At 28.0% G+C, this 22,297-nt stretch overlaps 1 protein-coding gene and 1 long non-coding RNA gene across 3 annotated transcripts; both read right to left on the bottom strand.

Moving 5' to 3' along the window:
• Nucleotides 1-3,145: 3,145 nt before the first annotated feature.
• On the bottom strand, nt 3,146-3,506 carry LOC146886507 (uncharacterized). The gene is made up of 2 exons (XR_014995427.1): nt 3,468-3,506; nt 3,146-3,382 (listed from the first exon to the last, which is right to left on the bottom strand). It is a non-coding gene; the product is annotated as an uncharacterized LOC146886507 (long non-coding RNA).
• A 7,154-nt stretch (nt 3,507-10,660) lies between these two features.
• On the bottom strand, nt 10,661-15,012 carry LOC114185133 (G-type lectin S-receptor-like serine/threonine-protein kinase At4g03230). Of its 2 annotated transcripts, none has more exons than XM_028072667.2 (8): nt 13,495-15,012; nt 12,908-13,360; nt 12,490-12,606; nt 12,195-12,397; nt 11,894-12,104; nt 11,544-11,781; nt 11,284-11,434; nt 10,661-11,198 (listed from the first exon to the last, which is right to left on the bottom strand). In XM_028072667.2, exons 1-8 carry the CDS (start codon nt 14,783-14,785, stop codon nt 10,896-10,898), a joined length of 2,967 nt encoding a protein of 988 aa, XP_027928468.2. In that variant the 5' UTR covers nt 14,786-15,012; the 3' UTR covers nt 10,661-10,895. The 2 variants fall into 2 exon arrangements, with proteins under 2 accessions (XP_027928468.2, XP_027928469.2); XM_028072668.2 differs by having other exon boundaries at nt 12,490-12,603.
• Nucleotides 15,013-22,297: the final 7,285 nt, after the last annotated feature.

Raw genomic sequence — 22,297 nt, 5'->3', positions numbered from 1 at the left:
TTTGAAATTTTTCTATCTTTGTTATTAATTTTTGTAATTGAAATATTCTTTTATTTTTTTAGAAGACATATTCCATTTCCGGATGTATTTCTAACCAACAGGATCGAGTGTTGGAGAACCATTATACAGATTATGGACCGATGTTTAAGATTGATATAACTTTCCCACTCAGAAAAGTAAAGAACCAAGAAGCCTTGCATTACTGTCATCGTCCCATCACCGATATTGAAAATCAAATTAATATTAAAGAAAAACGTGTATTGTGTCTATTATTTAAAAATACATCAAAAAATAAAAAATTGGACCGAATTATACTTTTCGAAGTTAGACAGTATATTTTTTCTTAGAAAGTATCAACTCAAGATTTTCCTCCCTTCGAGTTCTTGTTTCTTAATGCATTTTTCTCACAGGGAAATACAATTCTATTTAGAAAGTATACAATTCCATTTAAGAGACTTGTTCTGGCATAGAGTTGGTTATAAACCATAGAATAAAGATGATGGTTATGCTTAATCGGTTTATCTTCATTTAAGGGACTTGTTCTGGTATAGACTTGGTTCTAAACCATAGAATAAAGAATGAATAAATAATTTATAATTCAAAACTACCAGTACTTTAAGTTGGAAAATCCAAATGTTTAGACCTATGACCTTAAATCTTATATCTGTAACCTTATGAAAAACAGTAAGATAAAAGATATAATTCCTTTATCTTTTGCAAAACTATCTCTCAGTTATAGAAGATTTACATTCATGAGGCTTTTCCCTGCATCTCCGATAGTTTCTCCTGTATCTCCAAACTCTTTTCAATTTCAGCTTTGTCTCCAGTAAAAAGTAAATATTAAGGAGTAAATTTTCTTTCTTTATATTTGTTCGAACAGCCCACTTCCTGCACCTCCAATATTTTGAAACCACTACTTCTCTCTTCTGTTTGCTCATGCAGTGCACCCCCAATATTTCCAAGTAGCCCTAAAAGTATCAGAAATCATGGTAAATAGCATCTTACATATTAAAACAACCTTCAAATTAATTCTTAAAATGTACTCAAATAGTTCGAGAACAAAATTGATGGTTGGTTTATTCAATCAGAAAAATATGAAGACTTCAAAAGAAGCAACTGAAACTCACAAATCCAACTGTTTTTCACAGACATCGCTGTGGAAATAGAGAGTGATTGCTATTTCAAATTCACCCCAACCGCTTTCTGACAATTCAAACGGTGGCGACTCCACAACTCTAGTGGGGTTATTAAAACTAGGATGTAATTGAAACACAACCCGCTTAATCACCACCCCAAGATCTTCATTCGAAGCTCCGCGTACATACATTGTCCATTTGTGTGATTGAGACCTGGTAGCAGTGAAGGATTAGAGACTCTAGCCAAATCCAGTGACCCAAAAAAGAAAACAAACAAAGACCCAACTTACTCACTGGCCTTCCTACCAAAATAGAATGCAATGGTCCCATACACTATCGGGACACAAATTTCAACATCTTTGATCCTCCTGTTCGCATTCTGAACCAAAATAAAAATCTTTAGGGAAAAAAATTCGGTATCCAAAACCCAGAAACGTGGGAAAAAGAAACCAAGAAGGAAAGAATCATGCAGACCTAGAGGAACAATGAGACAGAATTAGGGTTGAAGAAATTAATGATAGAAGCTGAAAAAGGGGTTACCTTCTTTCGGAATCCTCATATGGTATTGTTATTTTCAGGTGAGATACTTTAATGGCAGATGCACCATCGGACTAAAATAGGAGAAAAAAAAAAAAAGACGGACGAAGTCCGCAACTCAAATATTTGAAGTTGAAACGGAGGTTGACATCCCTAATATAAAATAATACGGATGTCGATATCTATAACTAAAATGTCTGAAACGGATGTTTGATATCTGTAATAAAAAAAATAAAAAGAATTATGAAACGAATGTCGATATCCATAACTCAAATGTCTGAAACAGATGTCAACATCCATAATACCCAAAAAAGTAAAATAAAAATTATGAAATTTGTCGACATCTACACCACAATTTTCAAAAGTAAATGTCGACATTCATAATACAAAAAAAAAACAAAAAAATTACGAAACGGATGTTGACATCCGCAACTCAAATGTCTGAAGCGGATGTCGACATTCGTAATACCAAAAAAACAAAAAAGAATTATGAAACTGATGTTAAGATCTGCAACACAATTTTTTGAAGCAGATGTCGACATCCATAATATAAAAAAAAAACAAAATAAAATTACGAAACGGATGTCGACATCTACAACTCAAATGTCTAAAACAGATGTCAACATCCGTAATACAGAAAAACAACAAAAAATTTACGAAACGAATGTTGACATTCACAACACAATTTTCTGAAGTGGATGTCGACATCCACAATAGTAACACAAGTAAATTTTAATGGACATCAGTGATAACAAACAACATTCGAGTGATTCCAGTGATAAGAAACAAGATTACAATTGGAATGTAAATACTAACTTGGAAGAAAAACACTTTGATGAAACAGGACCACTGCTCAAGAGTTTGAAGCACGGATGGAAGAAAGAGCTTGAAGCGGGGACCACCGGGACCACTGGTGGGAGCTTGAAGCACAGAGACTCAGAGAGCACAAAGCACCACAAACATTGAGAGGAAATAGAGATTGAAGAAAACAGAATAGGAGGAAAGTTGGGAGTGCAGGCACTCACAGAAATAAAAAGAAGGGAACCGGTAGCAGCACAATAAATTTGCTTTCGCTGCTTTCGACCACCAAAGTAGGTAAAATTAATCAGAGACAAAAAATGTAATTATCGGGGATAGAGGAGAAAGATTGGGGTGCAGGGAGAAGCTCCTACATTCAATCTTTGATCAAAACTATCTGTAAAGACTTAGGCCCACATTCAGAGCCTAAAATTATTTTCCTCAAATTCTTGGGTCGACCATCTCTATTTATACAGATTCACTGTCCCAATAAAAGAGAATATTAAAAGTAATCCTTGAAAATGATACCAATAACCCTAATTCGTTATAAAATACAACTAAAATAAAAAGATATAGTTTTCATGTATTAAATCTTAAGCTTTGATCACTTATCGGCCATGATCATAACTGCTGTCAAATTGCAGACTTGTCTCGGGTTTGCTAGAACACAAAGCTAAGCTAGAATAACGCTTGTTCATAAAAAATGTTGGCTGTGTGGGAATTGGCATGCTTGTTGTCTCTGTGTCAAGCATGTACAAAACATTTGACATAGTTGGTCGATCACTTGGTTCATCTTGTATGCATAGTAGCCCAACAACTGCACACTTGAAGAATTGATTTTCGTTGCATGTTTCACCAAGGCTAGGATCCATTAAATCAAGTAACTTCTTCTCTGACCATAACTTCCATGCCTGATAGATACAATGTAAAGAAAAATTATTCAGTAGTCAATATAAGTCATAAAAACAACACAACACTGCAACACAAGAAACATACATAACCCAAAAGGCTGGAAATTTGTTTGGACTCATAGAGAAATATTGGATTTTTTTTTCTTTGCCTTATTCATTTATATTCACTTATAGACAATGAGAAATAATGGGATAGAAGTCAAGGTCAAGTCTACGCATTTGTCTGTACTCCTCTGGTCCTTCTTTCTTTGTCAAGTGTTATTGCCCAAGCAGATTTTTAGCTTTTCAATGAATTATTACTTAATATTTTCTCTTATTTACATGTTGTTCCTATTAAAGTTCCAATTGTCCTGTATAGTTTAAAAATCGATATTTAAGATAGTTTAAATATTTTTTTTCTTTCTTATATTTTTTGAGGTATTTTTTAAGAATAAAAATGTGACAAGACAAACATTAAAAAATAGACAATATTTCAGATTTATGATGATCAGAATGTTGACATTTATTATAAAACTGATAATGGAACCATAAAATATATATATATATATATATACTTGTTTTGGTCGACAAGTTAGGGAGTATCAACTCTCATAAATTTTCCTCCCTTGTGTGTGCATGCGTCTTTCTTTTACTTTGGAAAATGTTGTTTCTTAATGCATATTTCTCGCATGGAATGATTTTATGTGAGAAATACAATTCTATTTAGAAAGTATATCATTCAGCACCCACACAACTCGAATACCATCAGCTACAAAATTTCGGATTATTTAAGTAAACAATAGTATTAACATAATCAAGCAATCAAATGTCGGTCAAATACTAATATAATAGTTATACTTAATTAGTTCCATCAAGAGATTTTTTTATTGTTGAAAATATTTAACATAATTTATAAAATATTATAATTAAATAAAATTTTATCATTACTAATGTTTTTATGTAATATTAATTTTAGATGTAAATGTTATTTATTGATAAACGGTTTTTTGCATTTATTTTATTGATCACAAATTATTTTATTTTAAAATCAAATTTATTATAATTGATTACTAAGTTTCTTCCTTCTTCTACTTACAAATACCAATAATATATTGTCTTTTAAGATATTTGTGTTCATAATGAGTATTGATGTTTCACTGCACTCGATCGATGTGTCAGGTTGTTGCATCTTGCGAGATAAGCGCGTGTGCATATAATTTTATTTTATTTTGTGGAGTAAAGGCGTTTTCTCTCTATGACGACGCTTAACGTGTCTTAACTCAAGTTATTTCTACATCTTTCTCCAATTATAATTGTATCATATTTATGTTATAATTTGTTTGACTCGAAGAAAATTCTATTATCTATATCTTTGTTATATAATAATTATTGTTTATTTTTATTCTTTTCCTAACATTTTTAGAGAGAAAAATATTTTTATTTTACTTTACTTATCATTATTTCTTTTATTGCAAAAGTCAAAAATGATGTTATATAATATGTTGTTCATATATATAATTAAATAATTCTCAAGTATTTCTAAAAAATTTATGGGTAAAATTTCTCTTTCTGATAGTTACGACAAATAAAGTTTTTCTCATTGAAATATAGTTATACTTCTTTGTGATATATAGAACTACTAATTCAGTTGTTATGATATTTTTTATAAAGATATTTGATATCATAGATATATTTTAAGTGTTTTGTTTAATAATATTTATAAAATATATTGTCCTACTAAAATTGTTGTTAAGTAATGGAAATCACTTAAATTGAAATATGAGTTTCTTGAAGAGTTTAATGTAAATATTCTTGCGAAAAATAATTGCATTTGAAATGATTAATAATAAACATATTCATATTCATGAATTTAAAACTTTTGTTTATTTATAATTGTTTTATTTGACAATGAGTTTTATGTTTTAAGATTACCCCTTCAAGGTATAATTGTACTCAAGTTTTAAAACATAAGTCTGAAAAATTATTTTTTGATGTTTTGGTTATGTGTCTTTATTTGAGGAAAAACATCATTTTTATTTGTAAACCATGTTCATTGTTTTCGGTCAAATTACAAACTTTAAGCTAATACTATTATTATAGATTTGCATATGAAATCTCATCTAAAAGGCATGTCACTAACTATGAGTTAAATTATGTTTTTAATTCAAATAATTGATTTATAGATTATAAGACTAATGTTCATGTGTATGCTAATAAAAAAATATTTTTTTATACCAAAAATGAAAGAATTTTTTTTTTGTTTATTATTAAGTGATTTTTTTGTATAATAGGGTTATTATTTCTGGATGACAAGGAGTTTTTGTTGTTAAAGGATATATTTATGATGATTTATTTTTAAGTTAAGACTTATACTTTTATCATCAAATATAATATCTAGTATAAATTTAATTGATCATGTTGATCAAACTCTTAAACTGATCATGGATTTAATGATCAATCACATATTATACGATGTTCCTATAATATATTTGATAACACATACAATACAAAATAATAAAATTTCATTAAAGATATTTAGAAAACTAGTTACGTTTAGTTTAAAGCTTCAATTTTTTTAAAAAAAGAATTGATTAATTTTAAAGTTGTAGTCAAAACTCGTGACTTTTTTTAGTCTTGCACGAAAAAAAAGAAAAAAAGATATAATTGCAAATTTTATTTGTATTTTGAAAAACATGACTAAGGTTATTAAAACGATATCTAAAATAATTGTAGTGATTAGTGATCACATGCAGTAGAAAATAAATGTCGGATCTCGAGGTTTTTCTAGAACGGCCACTGAAACATCCTGACTTTGATCTGCATGCGACAAAGTCACCCATCACAACATGAAAGCAATATTTTTCGATATTTGCTTGGACAACGTTTAAGTGAGACATCTAACACTAAAAAATATTATATTTCCCAGTAATTTGGTTTTGAATTTTCTTTTTAAAAATATTTATAAATTTTGTTGCAAAAAATAATTTATAAAAAATTACTGTCAATACTTTTACAAAATATTTTGTATAAAATATTTTTCATAATAAATTTTATAAAAAATAATTGTAAATTTTATAATTTTATAAATATAATTATCTACGAAAAAATTACTTATCAATTAAAATTTTTAGAAAAAATAACAAAAAACAATATTTTCTTGTAAATATTTATAAAAAATTTTAAAAAAATCTCATAAAAGAATTTTTAGTAATAACAATTATTCCTTTTCTAAGGTGAACTAATAGCAGAATTCCCAAACTGCCTTTGTTCCAAACTGGTTTATCACACATTTATAATAATATAACATATATACTTGTAGCCTTGGAACATTTCCATCAGATCAAGAAAAAAAAAAGGAAAAGGAAGGGAGGGCCTAATGGCTTTGAAGTTGGAAATATATAAGGCCTCCTGCTACAAACATTATGAGTTATTTAAATACTTAACCAATTAAGTGTTCCAAATAACTTTTTAGTATAAATATTTATTTTAAACTTGTTTATTTAAGATTTTATTTCAAATTTTATATTTTCATAAATATTCACAATTGAATAATAATCAGATGTACCACGAAAATGTATGAATAAAAACAGAAAAAGAAAGAATAAAAAATAATGGTTTAAATTTATATTGACTTTATATGAGTCATAAAAATGTGTTATTAAGCAGAAAATATTTACTTTTATTTACTCTTATTTTTATTTGAAAAGAAAATTGATCTTTGAAGGTGAAAAGAGAATCTTTAAGGGAGTGAAACTTCACTCAGGATAAAAAAATTCATCTATGGAAGATTTTTAGGTTTAAGTGAATAAGAAAATAAGAAAATTTATGAGTGTAAAAGTGAGTATGAAAATTAAATAAGTGCTCCCTGTGAAATGGATATGTATTTATCGGCTTTTGAACAAAAAATAATCAGTATAACATATAGTTGGTTATTGACTATTTCTAGAATATACCATCCACTCAAAAAAACTATTATGAAGAGGTTTTAATTTCAATCTGGGAAGTTTTTACCTCTGCAAATTAATGTATGACTTTTTTAAACCACTGTATATAAGTTTGCCACAACCTATTTTATGGAGGTCTACGAGGACTTCTAATATCTGATTTATTGTAAAAATTTTTTTTAGAGTTTTAATATTTTTTATTAGTGAAGATTTGAAATCTTCTTTAATTTCAATTATTTAATTTCAAAAATTTAAAAAGAAAATGATAATTTAACAAAGTTTTTTTTGACAAACAATTATTTATGGTAAATTGGTATCAAATTGGTTTACAAAATTTTAGTGCTTTTGGTATTGTATTTTATAAATTATCATTGCTTTTGTTTAGGTATCTTTTTAAATGAATAAATCTTGGATTTCTAATTTTCGAAATACAATTGAAAAACAAATTATTATTTTTAAAATACTAGAAATAACGAAGAGCAGTAAACACAAAATAAATAATACAAAAGTTAAAATCTCTAAAATATAATTTTCAAATCGAAGAGGGTATTAATCCTCCAAAAGAAAAAAGTGAAAGAAACTGAGGTTTTAAATCCAAAAATAATTTTTTTGACAAACATTTAGTTGATAAAGTTACTATAGAGTAATTTTTTATTTTTTTTATAGAAGTTACAAAAATATATTAATAAAGTTTTATAGTTTTTTTTACCATAAATAATTGTTTGTCAAAAAAAAGTGTGTGAAAACAAAAGTGTGTTAAACAGTATAAATAATTCAAATACTATCATGAAATACGCTTAAAACGTCAAATAAACTTAATAAAATTTGGTAATAAAAACTAAATCTACACATTTCTAAATATAAGGGATTAAATTGATATCAAGTTTTGAAGAATGACTAATTCCAAAATTCATTAAAACTTGAGAGACCAAAAGCATATTTAACCCCTTTTAAACCCATGATTTGTTGACAGCAGAACATGTTTCCAAAGTTATATGCATCCGTGTCTTGAATTCATGATTATGTTCGTTTTTCTGAGACAACGGGAGTGTGACTTATCCGATATCTTTAAAATGAAATAAAAGAAGTTATGTATCTTTCTTTAGCCTTGTGGAAGTTATTAACGAAAGGATTTATTATCTTTCTATGAACTACAGAGTTTACATATATGTCAGACATTATGATTGAAGTCAAACTCAAACATTGTAGAATATAGAACAACGTGTGAAACAATCCCCTCTAGCCTTTGTATTTGCCTTCAGCCACCACTGACCTTTCACATTCTAAGTGAAACTCACCCTCATAACTAATTACCAAAAGTAACTTTCTTTTCCTAACCTTTTTGTAGCTTGCAAACGGATACCAACCACCACTCAACAACATTTAGCAATCAAACAGATACAATTCTATTTAGAAAGTATACAATTCCATTTAAGAGACTTGTTCTGGCATAGAGTTGGTTATAAACCATAGAATAAAGATGATGGTTATGCTTAATCGGTTTAGCTTCATTTAAGGGACTTGTTCTGGTATAGACTTGGTTCTAAACCATAGAATAAAGAATGAATAAATAATTTATAATTCAAAACTACCAGTACTTCAAGTTGGAAAATACAAATGTTTAGACCTATCACCTATCTTCTTATTTATACTTATAAATACTTTAAATCTTATATCTGTAACCTTCTGAAAAACCAGTAAGATAAAAGATATAATTCCTTTATCTTTTGCAAAACTATCTCTCAATAATTGAAGGGAAAACCTCCAAAATTTCTTCTACACCTCCAAATTTTCTCTAAATTCCTAAAAAACCCTTTGACCATTTAAGGAACCCGCAGACACCACACCCCCAAAATTTTTTCGACTTTCGAAAGTCAAAATATATAACTTCCGGAAGTCAAAATATATAACCGGAAGTCAACTTCCGAAAATCAAAATATATCACCGGAAGTCGACTTCTGAAATAAAAAAGTATCACCTTAAGTCAACTTCCGAAAGTCAAAAATTATCACTGGAAGTCGAATTCCGAAAGTCAAAAAATATTCTCGGAAGTCGACTTCCGAAAATCAAAAAATATTTTCGAAAGTCAAAAAAAAATTCTCTGAAAGTTGACTTCTGTAAGTAAAAAATCAAATTTTCTTTTAAATATTTTAAATTCGTTTTAAAATTTATATCTTTTAACTTTTAATGATTTTTTTAGTTTATTATTTTATTTATTTCTTATGTTTTCAAATTTTTTAATATATACTTTTTTAAAAATATTAATATCTATATATATAATTTTATTTTTATTTAATATAGTGAAAAATAAATATAAATATAAATTATATATGTTAATAAACTGAAAAATAAATATAAATATCTTTTCGTTTTCTTTTAATTTTAAATTTCATTATTTATATATATTATTTTAAATATGATTTTTTTAATTCTTTTTTTATTTTTATTAAATTTTTAATAAATTATATAAAAATAAATTTAAATTTAAAAATATTAAAAAATATATAATTGAAAATTTTTAAAAATTTGATTAAAATAAAATATTTAAATTTTAAACAAAATTAAAAAGTTCAAATAACAAAAATTATAATAATATCAATAAAATAAATAAAATTAAAAAACAATTTAAATTAAAATAATAACTTTAAGTTAAAAACAGAAAATATATATATATATATATATCAGAAGTTGACTTCCGTTTTATATATATATATATATATATATATATATATATATATATATATATATATATATATATATATATATATATATATATATATATATATATATATATATCAATATTTATATAGTATTATTATTACCTATTTTTTATTTTTTGAAGTAATTTTTTTAAAATTTAATGTTTTATAATTTTTAATATGTATTTTAAAATATAAAATAAAATAAGTTTTAAAATATAAAATAAAATAAAAAGTTTTAAAATATAAAACAAAATAAAAGTTAGAAAATATAAATTTTAAAAAGAATTAAAAATATTTAAAATTGACATAATTTTTTTTAACTTCCGGAAGTCGATTTTCGGAAATATATTTTAACTTCCAGGAGTTGACTTGAGAATATTATTTGATTTTCGGAAGTCAACAATGATTTTTGACTTTCGGAAGTCGATTTCCGGTAATATATTTTTATTTTCGGAAGTCGACTTTCGGTGATATATTTTGATTTTTGGAAGTCATATATTTTAACTTCCGGAAGTCGACATCCGGAAGTATTTTTAGAGTGTAATGTCTGTGAATTTTCTTAAATGGTCAAAAGATATTTTGGGAATTTTAAAAAATTTTGGAGGTGCAGAAGAAATACTTGGAGGTGTAGGAAGAAAGACCCTTATAGAAGATTTACATTCAATCTTTGGATCAAAACTATCTATAAAGACTTAGGCCCATATTCGGAGCCCAAAATTATTTTCCTCAAATTCACTGTCCCAATAAAAGAGAATATTAAATGTAATCCTTGTTCTGCACCTAATTCGTGATATAGTTTTCATGATACCAATAACCCTAATTCGTGATAAAATACAACTAAAATAAAAAGATATAGTTTTCATGTATTAAATCTTAAGCTTTGATCACTTATCGGCCATGATCATAACTGCTGTCAAATTGCAGACTTGTCGCTGGTTTGCTAGAAGACAAAGCTAAGCTAGAATAACGCTTGTTCATAAAAAATGTTGGCTGTGTGGGAATTGGCATGCTTGTTGTCTCTGTGTCAAGCATGTACAAAACATTTGACATAGTTGGTCGATCACTTGGTTCATCTTGTATGCATAGTAGCCCAACAACTGCACACTTGAAGAATTGATTTTCGTTGCCTGTTTCACCAAGGCTAGGATCCATTAAATCCAGTAGCTTCTTCTCTGACCATAACTTCCATGCCTGATAGATACAATGTAAAGAAAAATTATTCAGTAGTCAATATAAGTCATAAAAACAACACAACACTGCAACACAAGAAACATACATAACCCAAAAGGCTGGAAATTTGTTTGGACTCATAGAATCCTGTGTTCCTTTTTCCGCTAAGAATCTCCAACAGAACCACCCCAAAGCTGAAAACATCAGATTTCACTGAAAAAAGTCCATCCAAAGCATACTCTGGAGCCATGTATCCGCTTTAAAACAACAAAATCAATGTTAAACGTCGCAAGAACGCATGATGGAACATCACATTCAGAAAATTAACAATAAGGCATATACAGTGAGAGTAGTTGGTGAACTTACTAGGTTCCCATCACTCTCTCTGTACTTGCTTCGGTTTCTTTTCCTCCAAATATTTTGGCAAGACCAAAGTCTGATATCTTTGGATTCATTTCCTCGTCAAGGAGAACGTTGCTGGTTTTCAGGTCTCTATGAATCACTCTCAATCTAGAGTCTTGATGAAGGTATAGCATGCCTCGTGCAATGCCTACAATTATCTCAAACCGCATTGGCCAATCCAAGAGTATAGTTCGACTACGGTCTTTCATCGTATGTATTTCACATTTCAAATCAAGAACAAGGTTAGTGAAGTTATGGCTGTAATAATTAGAGAATACTTTAAGGAGGTTGTGTGATGGAATATGGAGTCTCACCAAATATAAATGAGTCCAAGCTCTTATTTGGCATGTATTCATAGAGTAAAATTTTTTCATCTCCTTTTATGCAGTAGCCCCTCAGTCTAACAAGGTTCCGATGTTGAAGTTTGGCAATCAAAATAACCTCATTCTTGAATTCTTGCAGGCCTTGAGTGGAAACACTTGAAAGTCTCTTCACAGCTATTTCTTGACCTCCAGGAAAAGTTCCCTGGATAAAAGGTTTCCATATATCATGAGATGATTTTGTATGGATTCAGTGCTTCGTAGGTAATAAAGATTGATGAATTGAGCAAATCACCTTATAAACAGGTCCGTAACCTCCTCTTCCAAGCTTGTTAGAATCTGAGAAATTATCGGTAGCTGCGAGAATGCTTGCAAAAGTGTAAAAAGGCACTTCAATGCCTTCGATGTCTTTTTCTTCTAAACTTCCTAAGCCAATCAAACCTTTCACGTGTCTTTCACTCTCATACAAGCTCTCCTGAATTCGGGTGCTTGCTCCATCTGAACTTGGTAAGAAGAAATATATAGCATTTCATAGTCTGAGCGTCAGATAACATACTTTTAATTCAACATGCAAAACTACAAATTGTTACCAAGTTTACGGGTTTTTTTCTTTCTCCACACAATGCCAAATGCTATGATGCATGTCATAGCAGCCAGAGAACAAAGAGTAGCTAAAAGAATCAATTCCATTTTTCCTGATGGTTCTTCTGTCGCAGAACGGAAAAAAAATGCAAAAAGTAAGAGGACAAAGAACCATTATAATTGTACGTCCAAAATACCTTTAATTGGCAGCGCAGTTCTATTCTAGTCAAGAAAATGTTTCAAACGGAGTTTGGAAAATTCAGCACAAGGAGTAATTCCAGCAAGAAAATCACTGAAACGCGCAGAATAAAATGTCTTCAAAGTTTGTACTCAATTGGACTTAGGAATTTAATCAACAATCCTTGGCAGAAAGAAGAAACACAATAAAATTAAATCAATTAATCATTCCAATAATAAAATGCTAACCTCGGGTGCAGCTCATAATTGTTTTATTCCAATTATAGTTTGAATCACAATAGCACCTACTTGCACCTTCCCCTGTTCTGCATGTCGAATGTGGCCAATTCATGCAATCTATAAGCGTAGTACACGGCGGTTCTCGCGGAGGTAGCCAAGTGATTATTACTTCGGTATCTTCAAAGAACTCGGTTCTAGTAAACGGAAAATCAGTGCTATTTTGATTGCTGAAAATGGAATTAAAAGCATAGAATTCGCCTGTTTGAATGGAAAAAATTCTGGTAGCTTCATCAATCCAAGTAACTGGGTATGATTTTCCTCCGGGCATCATGAAGCTAACTATGCCGGAGGATTTGTTGCAATTGAAGTTGTGGTACATGGGGTCGCCGCAGTTTGGCCCCATGCTCAGGGGATAAGGAATCGCATATGTGCCGCAAGGTTCACAGGATTTAGCAGTTGGTGCTACATAATAACAGTTAATAATTCACCCATAAATCATGTTCCAGAGTTTACCATAAACTCACAAGTCAATACAATAAGACCTATAAATTTGATATAGAAGTTTCAATTATTTGAATTAAGAATATATAAATTACCTATGTCTGATTTCTTAACCAAGATAGAAAGATCACGACCGCGCGGGTTGTTCTCAACAAGAGAAGTTAAAGGCTCCGTCCAGATATAGCAGGAGTATGAACTACGGTCACCATACGTAGAAGTATTAAATGAATATGCCTGGCACTGTGGTTCGGGACACATGTTGATGCACATCGATTGACATTCTGCTTCTGTTTGAGTATAAATTTCTTGGTCTGAGTTCCCCACTTTTATATTGGTTAAGTTCAGGAACCACACGTCCTCGTTCGTACTGTTACACGGCTTTGATTTTCTCTCACATCCTTGGGACTCCGATTCTCGATCAGAATGCAAACCTTGAACAGAACTGAATCCTGGCAAACATTTGCACCGAAGGTTATCTCTGTTACATATGCCGAAGCTCCCGCAATAATCATATATGTCACACTTGTCCTCTGGTCCAAACCATTTCTTATTCCATTGTAATGGTTTCTCGTCCCACTTCAGAAACACTATCTCCCCGCTATAACTCATTACCAGCCTTGACTTATTGTACATGTAAGGCTTTGATACGAAGACTGTTTTGTTAGAATATTTGTACGTTGTACTATTCCAGGTGGTGTTGTGCAACAAATCAAATACCTTCTGGGAAGCCGCTTCTGTGCCAAGTTCATAAGGTGCCCAGTAGATGTGTGAATGATATTGCACAACGAAGCGTTGTTTCTCAGCCTTTTGAGTCATTTTGAAAGTGAAGTTCCCAGGTGCTGGGTCAGCGGAGTCTCTCCAAGAAGTCAACGACAAAGTCGCATCCATTTTCATGCCGGGAAGAAACGTGTCTGTTGGGTTTTGGAAGCTTTGCCACAGATATGTGGTTTCAGAGTCATCCTGTATTAGTACTAGATTCCCCGAATCTAGGAGCTTCAGTGTTTTGTTGGCGGACGAGTTAGCTTCAAGTTTGGAGGACCAGTGGGTTTTGGATGATGCATCTTCTACCACGAGATTTCCATCCTCCGCAATTCGAAAAACTCCACTGGAATCTGCAACGGGATGATCTCTGTTGGCAACCCACACCACTGTTTGTGGTTCCAAGCCGTGATACCATATCCCCAGGTATCTTTTCTCTCCACTTTCCTCACCGGGAGAGAAGAAGCCCAGCTCAAATGTGGCGTTTGATGAAAAAAGGTTTCCTTCGGAGTCCTGGGTTATCTTCTGGTTAACCTTCAGAGTATCTCTTCCATAACATATTTCGAAGCATATCGACAGCCAGAGAAAAAGAAAGGAGAACGACAACACAACCTCTTCACTTCTCATTTCTAAAACCAACCTTCTACGGTCTCTCTGATCCTTCTTCTCAAAATTTTGACATCAAATTCTATAAAATCAACTACTATTTCAATCTCTTGTTAATTTCCTTAATTGTTTGTCCTTCTTTCTCAGAAACAGAAAACAAAAAAACGAACTTCTTGATCTTTCAAAGAGCTACAAATTACAAGCATGTTTAAGTCTCACTCGGCATGCCCAACAAAGATATTCTAATGCAATCATCACTGGTCAAAGAGGAGAGAAGACAGAACTAGTGTTACAATAACTAATATCAAGACAATTTTAATATAAAATCATTTTTCTAATAAGAAGAAATTAATAAAACAAAATATAGAAGCAAAATTTTTATTTAATTGAAAAGAAAATTAAAACTATTTTTAAAACATATTTAAATTTAAATTCTAAAATTAACTTTTGAAGTTTCTTTTCTTTTTTCATCCCTAATGTTATGTTTAATTGAGAATGGATTTGAGGAACTGAAACTTAGATCGTTTGGATTTAAGGAAGATAATTTGAAATAAAAGTTTATGAGTCATGAATAAATTAAAAAATATTTTAATGGATGAAATTGTAAGATAAAATTATACACTAAAGTTAAAATACAATTTAAATTAAAATATAAAAATTATATCTCAAAATAAAAATATATTCAAACAAATTAAAATTACATATATATATATATATATATATATATATATTAGAATTCAAATAAATTTTAAATAAAAAATATAAATCATTTAATTTATAAATAAAACTTCGATCTCAAAATAAAAACAAATAAAACAATAAAATATTATAATTTAAATGAGTGAAATTAAATTAATCTATTATTTTAATATAAAACGTATATTAAAAACAATTAAATTTTTTTCTTATTACTTTATATTATTTATTTTCAATTAATTAATTTTGAAATAAATTTTTAGTTTATTTTATAAAAAAATAATATAAAATTTATAAAAGCAAATATGATGATGGGAATAGTTCTAAACAAAAATAGTCTAATTATATAATTATTTTTACCATTTTGAGTTGTATTTTTTTCTTGATTTTTTAATTAAATTTTTTATGAAAAAGTATTAGTTGTTAATTTTTTTATGAAAAAGTTGAACCACGATCCTTTTTTTCTATCCTTTCCTCTGATTCTATTCAACTACTAAATCACAGCTTAATTAAATATTTTAATATTTACTTTGATTTCGCATTTTTTATTTTTTTTTCATATTTAATAATGAGATAGAGTCAACGTCAAAGTCTACACTTTTGTCGGTACTCTCCTAGTCGTCTTCTTTCTGCTGTTGTCAAGTGTTATTGTCCCTACAGATTTTTAGCCTTTCAATACAATAAAAAATGTTTTTGGAAAGAAAAAAAAAACACATTTTATTAACTTAATTTATTTATGTATATAAAATTATTATCAAGTTGGATTACAATTCAACTGTTAACTAAAAGTATTACAAAATATATATATATATATATAATTGAATTACTAATTAATTTTTCTCTTATTTAATTACAGTTCAATTTCAAACCATTAACTAAAATACTAATATTAGAACTTTAAAAAAAGCAAGTACTCATAAGCCAGGTGGTGCATCTCCTCCTTGCACACCAGAAGATAAAAACAAAAGGTGGAAAAATAATTACATGCAACTTAAAAGGTTAGAGGGCATTTAATTTATACGGTGCAATTACGTTTTCTATTTCTTAATTTATATTGAAAATCATATTAATATTAGAAAACAGAATAGAAAATTGTGTCCATTATTTAAAAATATATAAAAATAAAAAATTGGACCAAATTAGACTTTTCAAAGTTAGATAGTATCAACTCAGAGATTTTCCTCCCCTGTGATAGGTGTGCGGGCCTCTTTCATTCACTTCGAGTTCTTGTTTTTTAATGCATTTTTCTCGAGTTCGGTTGGCCTGTTATGTGAAATATTACTCTGTTATGTGAAATATTACTGAGTCTATGTCGGTTTAGTGCAATGGTGTCGTTTCAATTTTTTGAATTTAATAAAAGTTATTTAATTTAAACATTTATTTAAACACAGTGTTTTGTTTATTTTTTTAAAAACTAATGTATTTAAGTGGCAGTGTTTTATTTTTCTGTTTTCACTACTATAAAAGTCCTATTCGAATACTGTAAAAGTCCTATTTGAATGTACCAATGTCTTGCAATTGCTCTTCATGTTTAAAGTTTTGCATTCAAGGTTTCAGGGTTTTTTTTTCCTTCTTCTTTGCTTTTTTTTCCCAATACATTTAAATGTATAAATATATATTTCTGCCATGATTCATTTATGTTTTATGATGTATTTGATAAATTATTTTAGTTTTATTCATGTTTTTTATAAGAGTATTTGATGGATACAAGTTTGAGTCTCAAACTTGGTCTTGAATTTGATAACCTAGAAGATGCATGGAAATTTTGGGATAATTATGGTGGAAGTAAAGGTTTTGAAGTTAGAAAACACTACCCTAACAAGAATAAAAAAGATGCTTCTTACATATATGTTTGTTGCAAGGAAGGTATGAGAAAACCAAATAAAAGAGACTTTAAGACAAATAATCCTCGACCTGAGACAAGGATGTGTTGCAAGAATGAAAGTTAAAAGAGTTAATGAAAGATATAGAGTTGTTGATTTTGTTGATGATCATAATCACCCACTTCATCCACCAGAAACAGTTCATCTATTACCTTCTCAACGAAAAATAACAGATTGTCAAGCATATGATCTTGAAATGGCAGAACAGGCAGGGATTCAACAAAAGGCATCATTTGATTTGATGAGTAAATATGTGGGAGGTAGAGAGAATTTGGGCTATACAAGAGAAGATGTAAAGAACTATTTGAACTCAAAGAGACGGAGAGATATGGCATATGGTGAAGCTAGAAGCTTGTTACAATATTTTCCAACAACAAAAAGAAGAAAGTAAAACCTCCACAACTTCATTCAAGTGAACCTTTAATAGGGTCATCAACTTTAGTTCCATTGGAATCACAATCAATACCTTATTTGTCTCAACCTTATCAAATGAGCTTCACTAGCATGCTTATGGTATGTACACTTATTTAAGAATGTAACAATACTTTACAACAAAATATTTTATTGAAGTTACTAACATTCATCTTATTCTATTGTTTTAGGATGTTCAAGATGGCTTGTTTCAAAATGGCTTGTTTCAAGATGTTCAAGATGGATGCAATAAGTAGAATTTAGTTAGACTACTTTAGATGTTGTATCATTCCAAAACTTTATTGAGGTAACTCATGATTAGTTGTTTGTATGATATGATTAAGTGAATGTTTTATTATTATGAAATTTGATGTGTTTGTGTGGTCAACTTTGCAACATGTGTTGTATAAACATTCATCGCTATATAAATTTAACAGTGCCCCAAGTTTGGATAAAAGTGACGGTGAAATGCCCCAAGTTTGGATAAAAGTGATGATTGCACCGACGTGATCATTATATATTTATACATTTAAATGTACTGAAAAAAAAAAAACAAAGAAGGAAAAAAAATACCTGAAACCTTGAATGCAAAACTTTAAACATGAGACATTGGTACATTCGAATAGGGCTTTTTACAGCAGTGAAAACAGAGAAGTAAAACACTATCATTTAAATACATCAATTTAAAAAAAAAAGTAAAACAAAACGTTGTGTTTAAATAAATGTTTAAACTAAATAACTTTTATTAAATTTAAAAAGCTGAAACAGCACCATAACATTAAACTAGCAAAGACTCGGTCATATTTTACGCAACGGACAAACCGAACTCATTTTTCTCACAGGAAATTGTTTTATGTGAGAAATACAATTCCATTTAGAAACACAAATTTATGAATGCACCACTTATGAAAATATATGAATCAAAAGAGAAAAAGTCATAACAAAAATTTATGGTTTAAATGTATATTGACTTTATATGATTCATAAAAATGTGTTATTAAGCAGAAAACATTAACTTTTATTTACTCTTAATATTATAGGAAAAGATAATTGATCTTTCAAGGTGAAAAAAGAATCTTTAAGGAAGTGAAACTTCACTCATGAAGAAAGATTCACATGTGAAAGATTTTTAGGCTTCAATGAAAAATAAGAAAATTTACGTATATAAAAGTGAGTAGGAAAATTGAAGCAATGTTCCTTATGAAATGGATATGTGACCTTTCAATAAAGACCGAAAAAATAATCAAAGTAACTTATGTAGATGGTTATTGGCTATCTTTAGAATATACCATTATTCAATTATAACCGATTGTAACCAATTATCTCTTTATATATATATATATATATATATATATATATATATATATATATATATATATATATCCAAGTTACTTAAATAATAGATAAATAATTTGTTAGACATATTTGGTTACAAATGTATCTTTTAATAGCGACCATACTTATATGATATAAGTTATATCTAATACTTATTTTTTTTGATAAAGTAAAGATTGGAATAATTTGAAATACTTGCAATTTTATATAAACTTAACAAACGTATCGATCTTGGTCATGTAAGTTTCAAAATAGGTTCAACACAATAAGTATATAAGCATATGTAAATTCCTGTGTATAAAAAAAATTAGTACAGTATTGAAAACCTTAGTACATTACATTATCTCAATTATGCCTTTTTCGTCTATCTCCATAAAAGAGAACACACTTACAATATGCCCTAAAAGGAAATGGAGACACAAAAGTAATTCACTACAACAATTAATAGGTAATGATATATGGATATTCCATTTTTTATTCTACGCTTACTTAACATTAATAAAATTAACCTACTTAACATTAATAAAATATTTTTATTCTCAAATATAAAATAATTTAGTAATAATTAAATTGAAAAGTAAATATATTAAAGTTTTCTAAGTGATGGAAAATTAAAGGTGTCCATACACTCTTTCAGTGACGAATCTTCGATCAATATTTGGAGGGTGTCAAAATTTTGGTTGAATTACTCTTTTGTTCCATTTTTTGCTAAAAAATGTCAAGTTGGTCTTCTATTTTTTTTAGTTTTAATTTGGTCCGATTTTTTTAAAAATTGATGCAATTTGATTATTTTTGTTAAATTTCTTGAAGCAGAATAATGATTTTTTATCATGACTGACTCTAAGATTAAGTCAATTACACAAACAAAGCAAATCATCTTTATTCACAACTTCAATTTTAATTAAAAAATCTTGATCTGATTCATAAAATTTAACGAAAAATGATCAAATTATATCATTTTTTCAAAAATCGAGATCAAATTGGAACTAGAAAAACTGGAGGACTAACTTCACACTTTTGAACGAAAAATAAAAATTAAAAGATTAATTTTAAAATATTTATATAAACTAGTAAAAACATTGTATTTACTTTTTTTAAGATAATAAAAAATAATAAAATTATAATTATTGTTATCATTATAATTATAAAATAAATACACATAATTTTTATAATTTTACTATAATTAATTTTAATTTATAATAGTTAAGTTTCAAATAAAAATAGTTAAATAAAAAAATGATTAAATTAAATAAGTGATCGCTTGAAAGATAATATTAATAAAATAATTAGTTTTATTTTTAAAAATATTAAAAAGATAAAATTGAAAATGTGAAAAAAAAAAGAATAGAAATATATTAAATATAGATATATAAAAAATTTTAAAATATTAAATATATTAAAAATATTAATTTTTAAATATATATTTAAAATTATATATTAATTAAATTATGTAGATATAAAAATTTGGGGGGTTGACCCCCTATGTCCCCCTTCATAGGTCCGCTTCTGACCTTTTTTTAAATGAAAAAAAAATCTATTTTCGATATTTTTATGAAGTAATTCTTGTTGATAATTGTGACAAAAGTTGTTTTACAAAAATACTCTCCTTTTATTTCTATTTTTTATATCAACAAATGTTAGTTGTTAGTTTTTATTAGTAATAGAGTTTAACTCACAACCTCTCTCACTCTCCTTTCTAAACTTGTCATCTCTCCTAATTGAACTTTCCATGCAGGAAGATACACTAGGAAGGACAATGCAAACAATGTGGTAAGAGGAAGGTTGGAATGGTGGCTCGTGTTTTGCAGCTCCATATGATCGAGCAACTCCATGTGACCAAGATGGAGTCATGTTTTTTTTTTAAGTTTTATTCATTAAAAAAATATAAAATAATTCTAACTCATCTAAATATCATTTCACATTACTTTTAATATCAATGGTAATTTGATAATTTTACTTTCTAATTTATTGAAAGAAATAATTTGTCACATAAATTAACTCTCTCACAAACTTTCATAAACTTTACTCCTAAATTGACTTCACCATTACCTCCAATTCCCTTAACAAAAATAAAACAAATTTTACCCTCAAATTCATCAGTCATCTCTTTCAAATCAATCTCTACAAAAGAACGCACACCTAAGGTGTCTTTATTTTTTTATTTTTTATATGGATTTGGAGGATTGGATTTTAAGAAAAAGAGAGGTTGTTTGGATTCAGAGAACGATGATAAGAAATGAAAAAAAAATGAAAAAAAAAGTTTATGAAAGTTGTTTAGTGATTTGATTGATGTGTATGATAAAAAAATATTATTTTCATAGATAAAACTATAAGATGACCAAATTATCCCTAGATAAAAATTATTATTATTAATTTGTTATTATTAAGATATGAGTTTATTTATATTATTATTATTATTAAAATTATTAAATTTTTATTATTAATATATAAATTTAGTTATATTATGAATTTTGTTTAATTATTAAATTATAATTTTATTATTAATGATAGTAAATAGTAATAGTAGAATAGGTAATATATTTTTTTATTTAGAAGTGAGTGATAGGAAAATATAATTAAACCACTAGGAAATGGCTTTTGATACCACTGCAAAATAGGAGAAAAATAAGAAAGTTACCTCTTTGTTAAAAAAAAAATGTTTCAATGTTTGTGTTCTACGTTTGTGCAACTTATGTTTCAATGTTGGTACTCTTATGTTTACTATGGATTATCATCACTATAAAGTAAAGGTGATGTCTGCATTAGATTCTAGCAACACTGCACGTGTAAATACACACTCATAAGTTAAGGAGAAATTGATTTTATTCATGAAACTTAACACTAGTAAAAGATAGAAAATAATTTAGTAATGTCAATTCATTAAGTTTTAATTTTTATATTTATTTTTTAATTTAAAAGAAAAATATAAACTAACACATGTCAGATCATGATTGTGTCACGTGTCAATATAACAAGTATAACATTGGTTGTTTTTAATTTAGTCTCTCTATGTAAAATTTTGATTTAATTTAGTCCTTTTTTTTTAACGATTCAATTTTTTTCAAAACAAATTAATAATTAAACTTAATTACAACTTATATATACATATTAAAATAAATTTTTAGAATTTATACATTAAATTACTCCACTTAAATACTCAAATTATTTTATTTTTTACAAATGTAAAAAAATTCAAGTGTAAAATATT

The sequence above is a fragment of the Vigna unguiculata genome, chromosome 5, assembly GCF_037176805.1.
Source record: "Vigna unguiculata cultivar grain cowpea cultivar isolate G323 ecotype 2 chromosome 5, ASM3717680v1, whole genome shotgun sequence".
NCBI lineage: Eukaryota > Viridiplantae > Streptophyta > Magnoliopsida > Fabales > Fabaceae > Vigna > Vigna unguiculata.
This window is presented reverse-complemented; position numbering and strand designations above follow the sequence as displayed.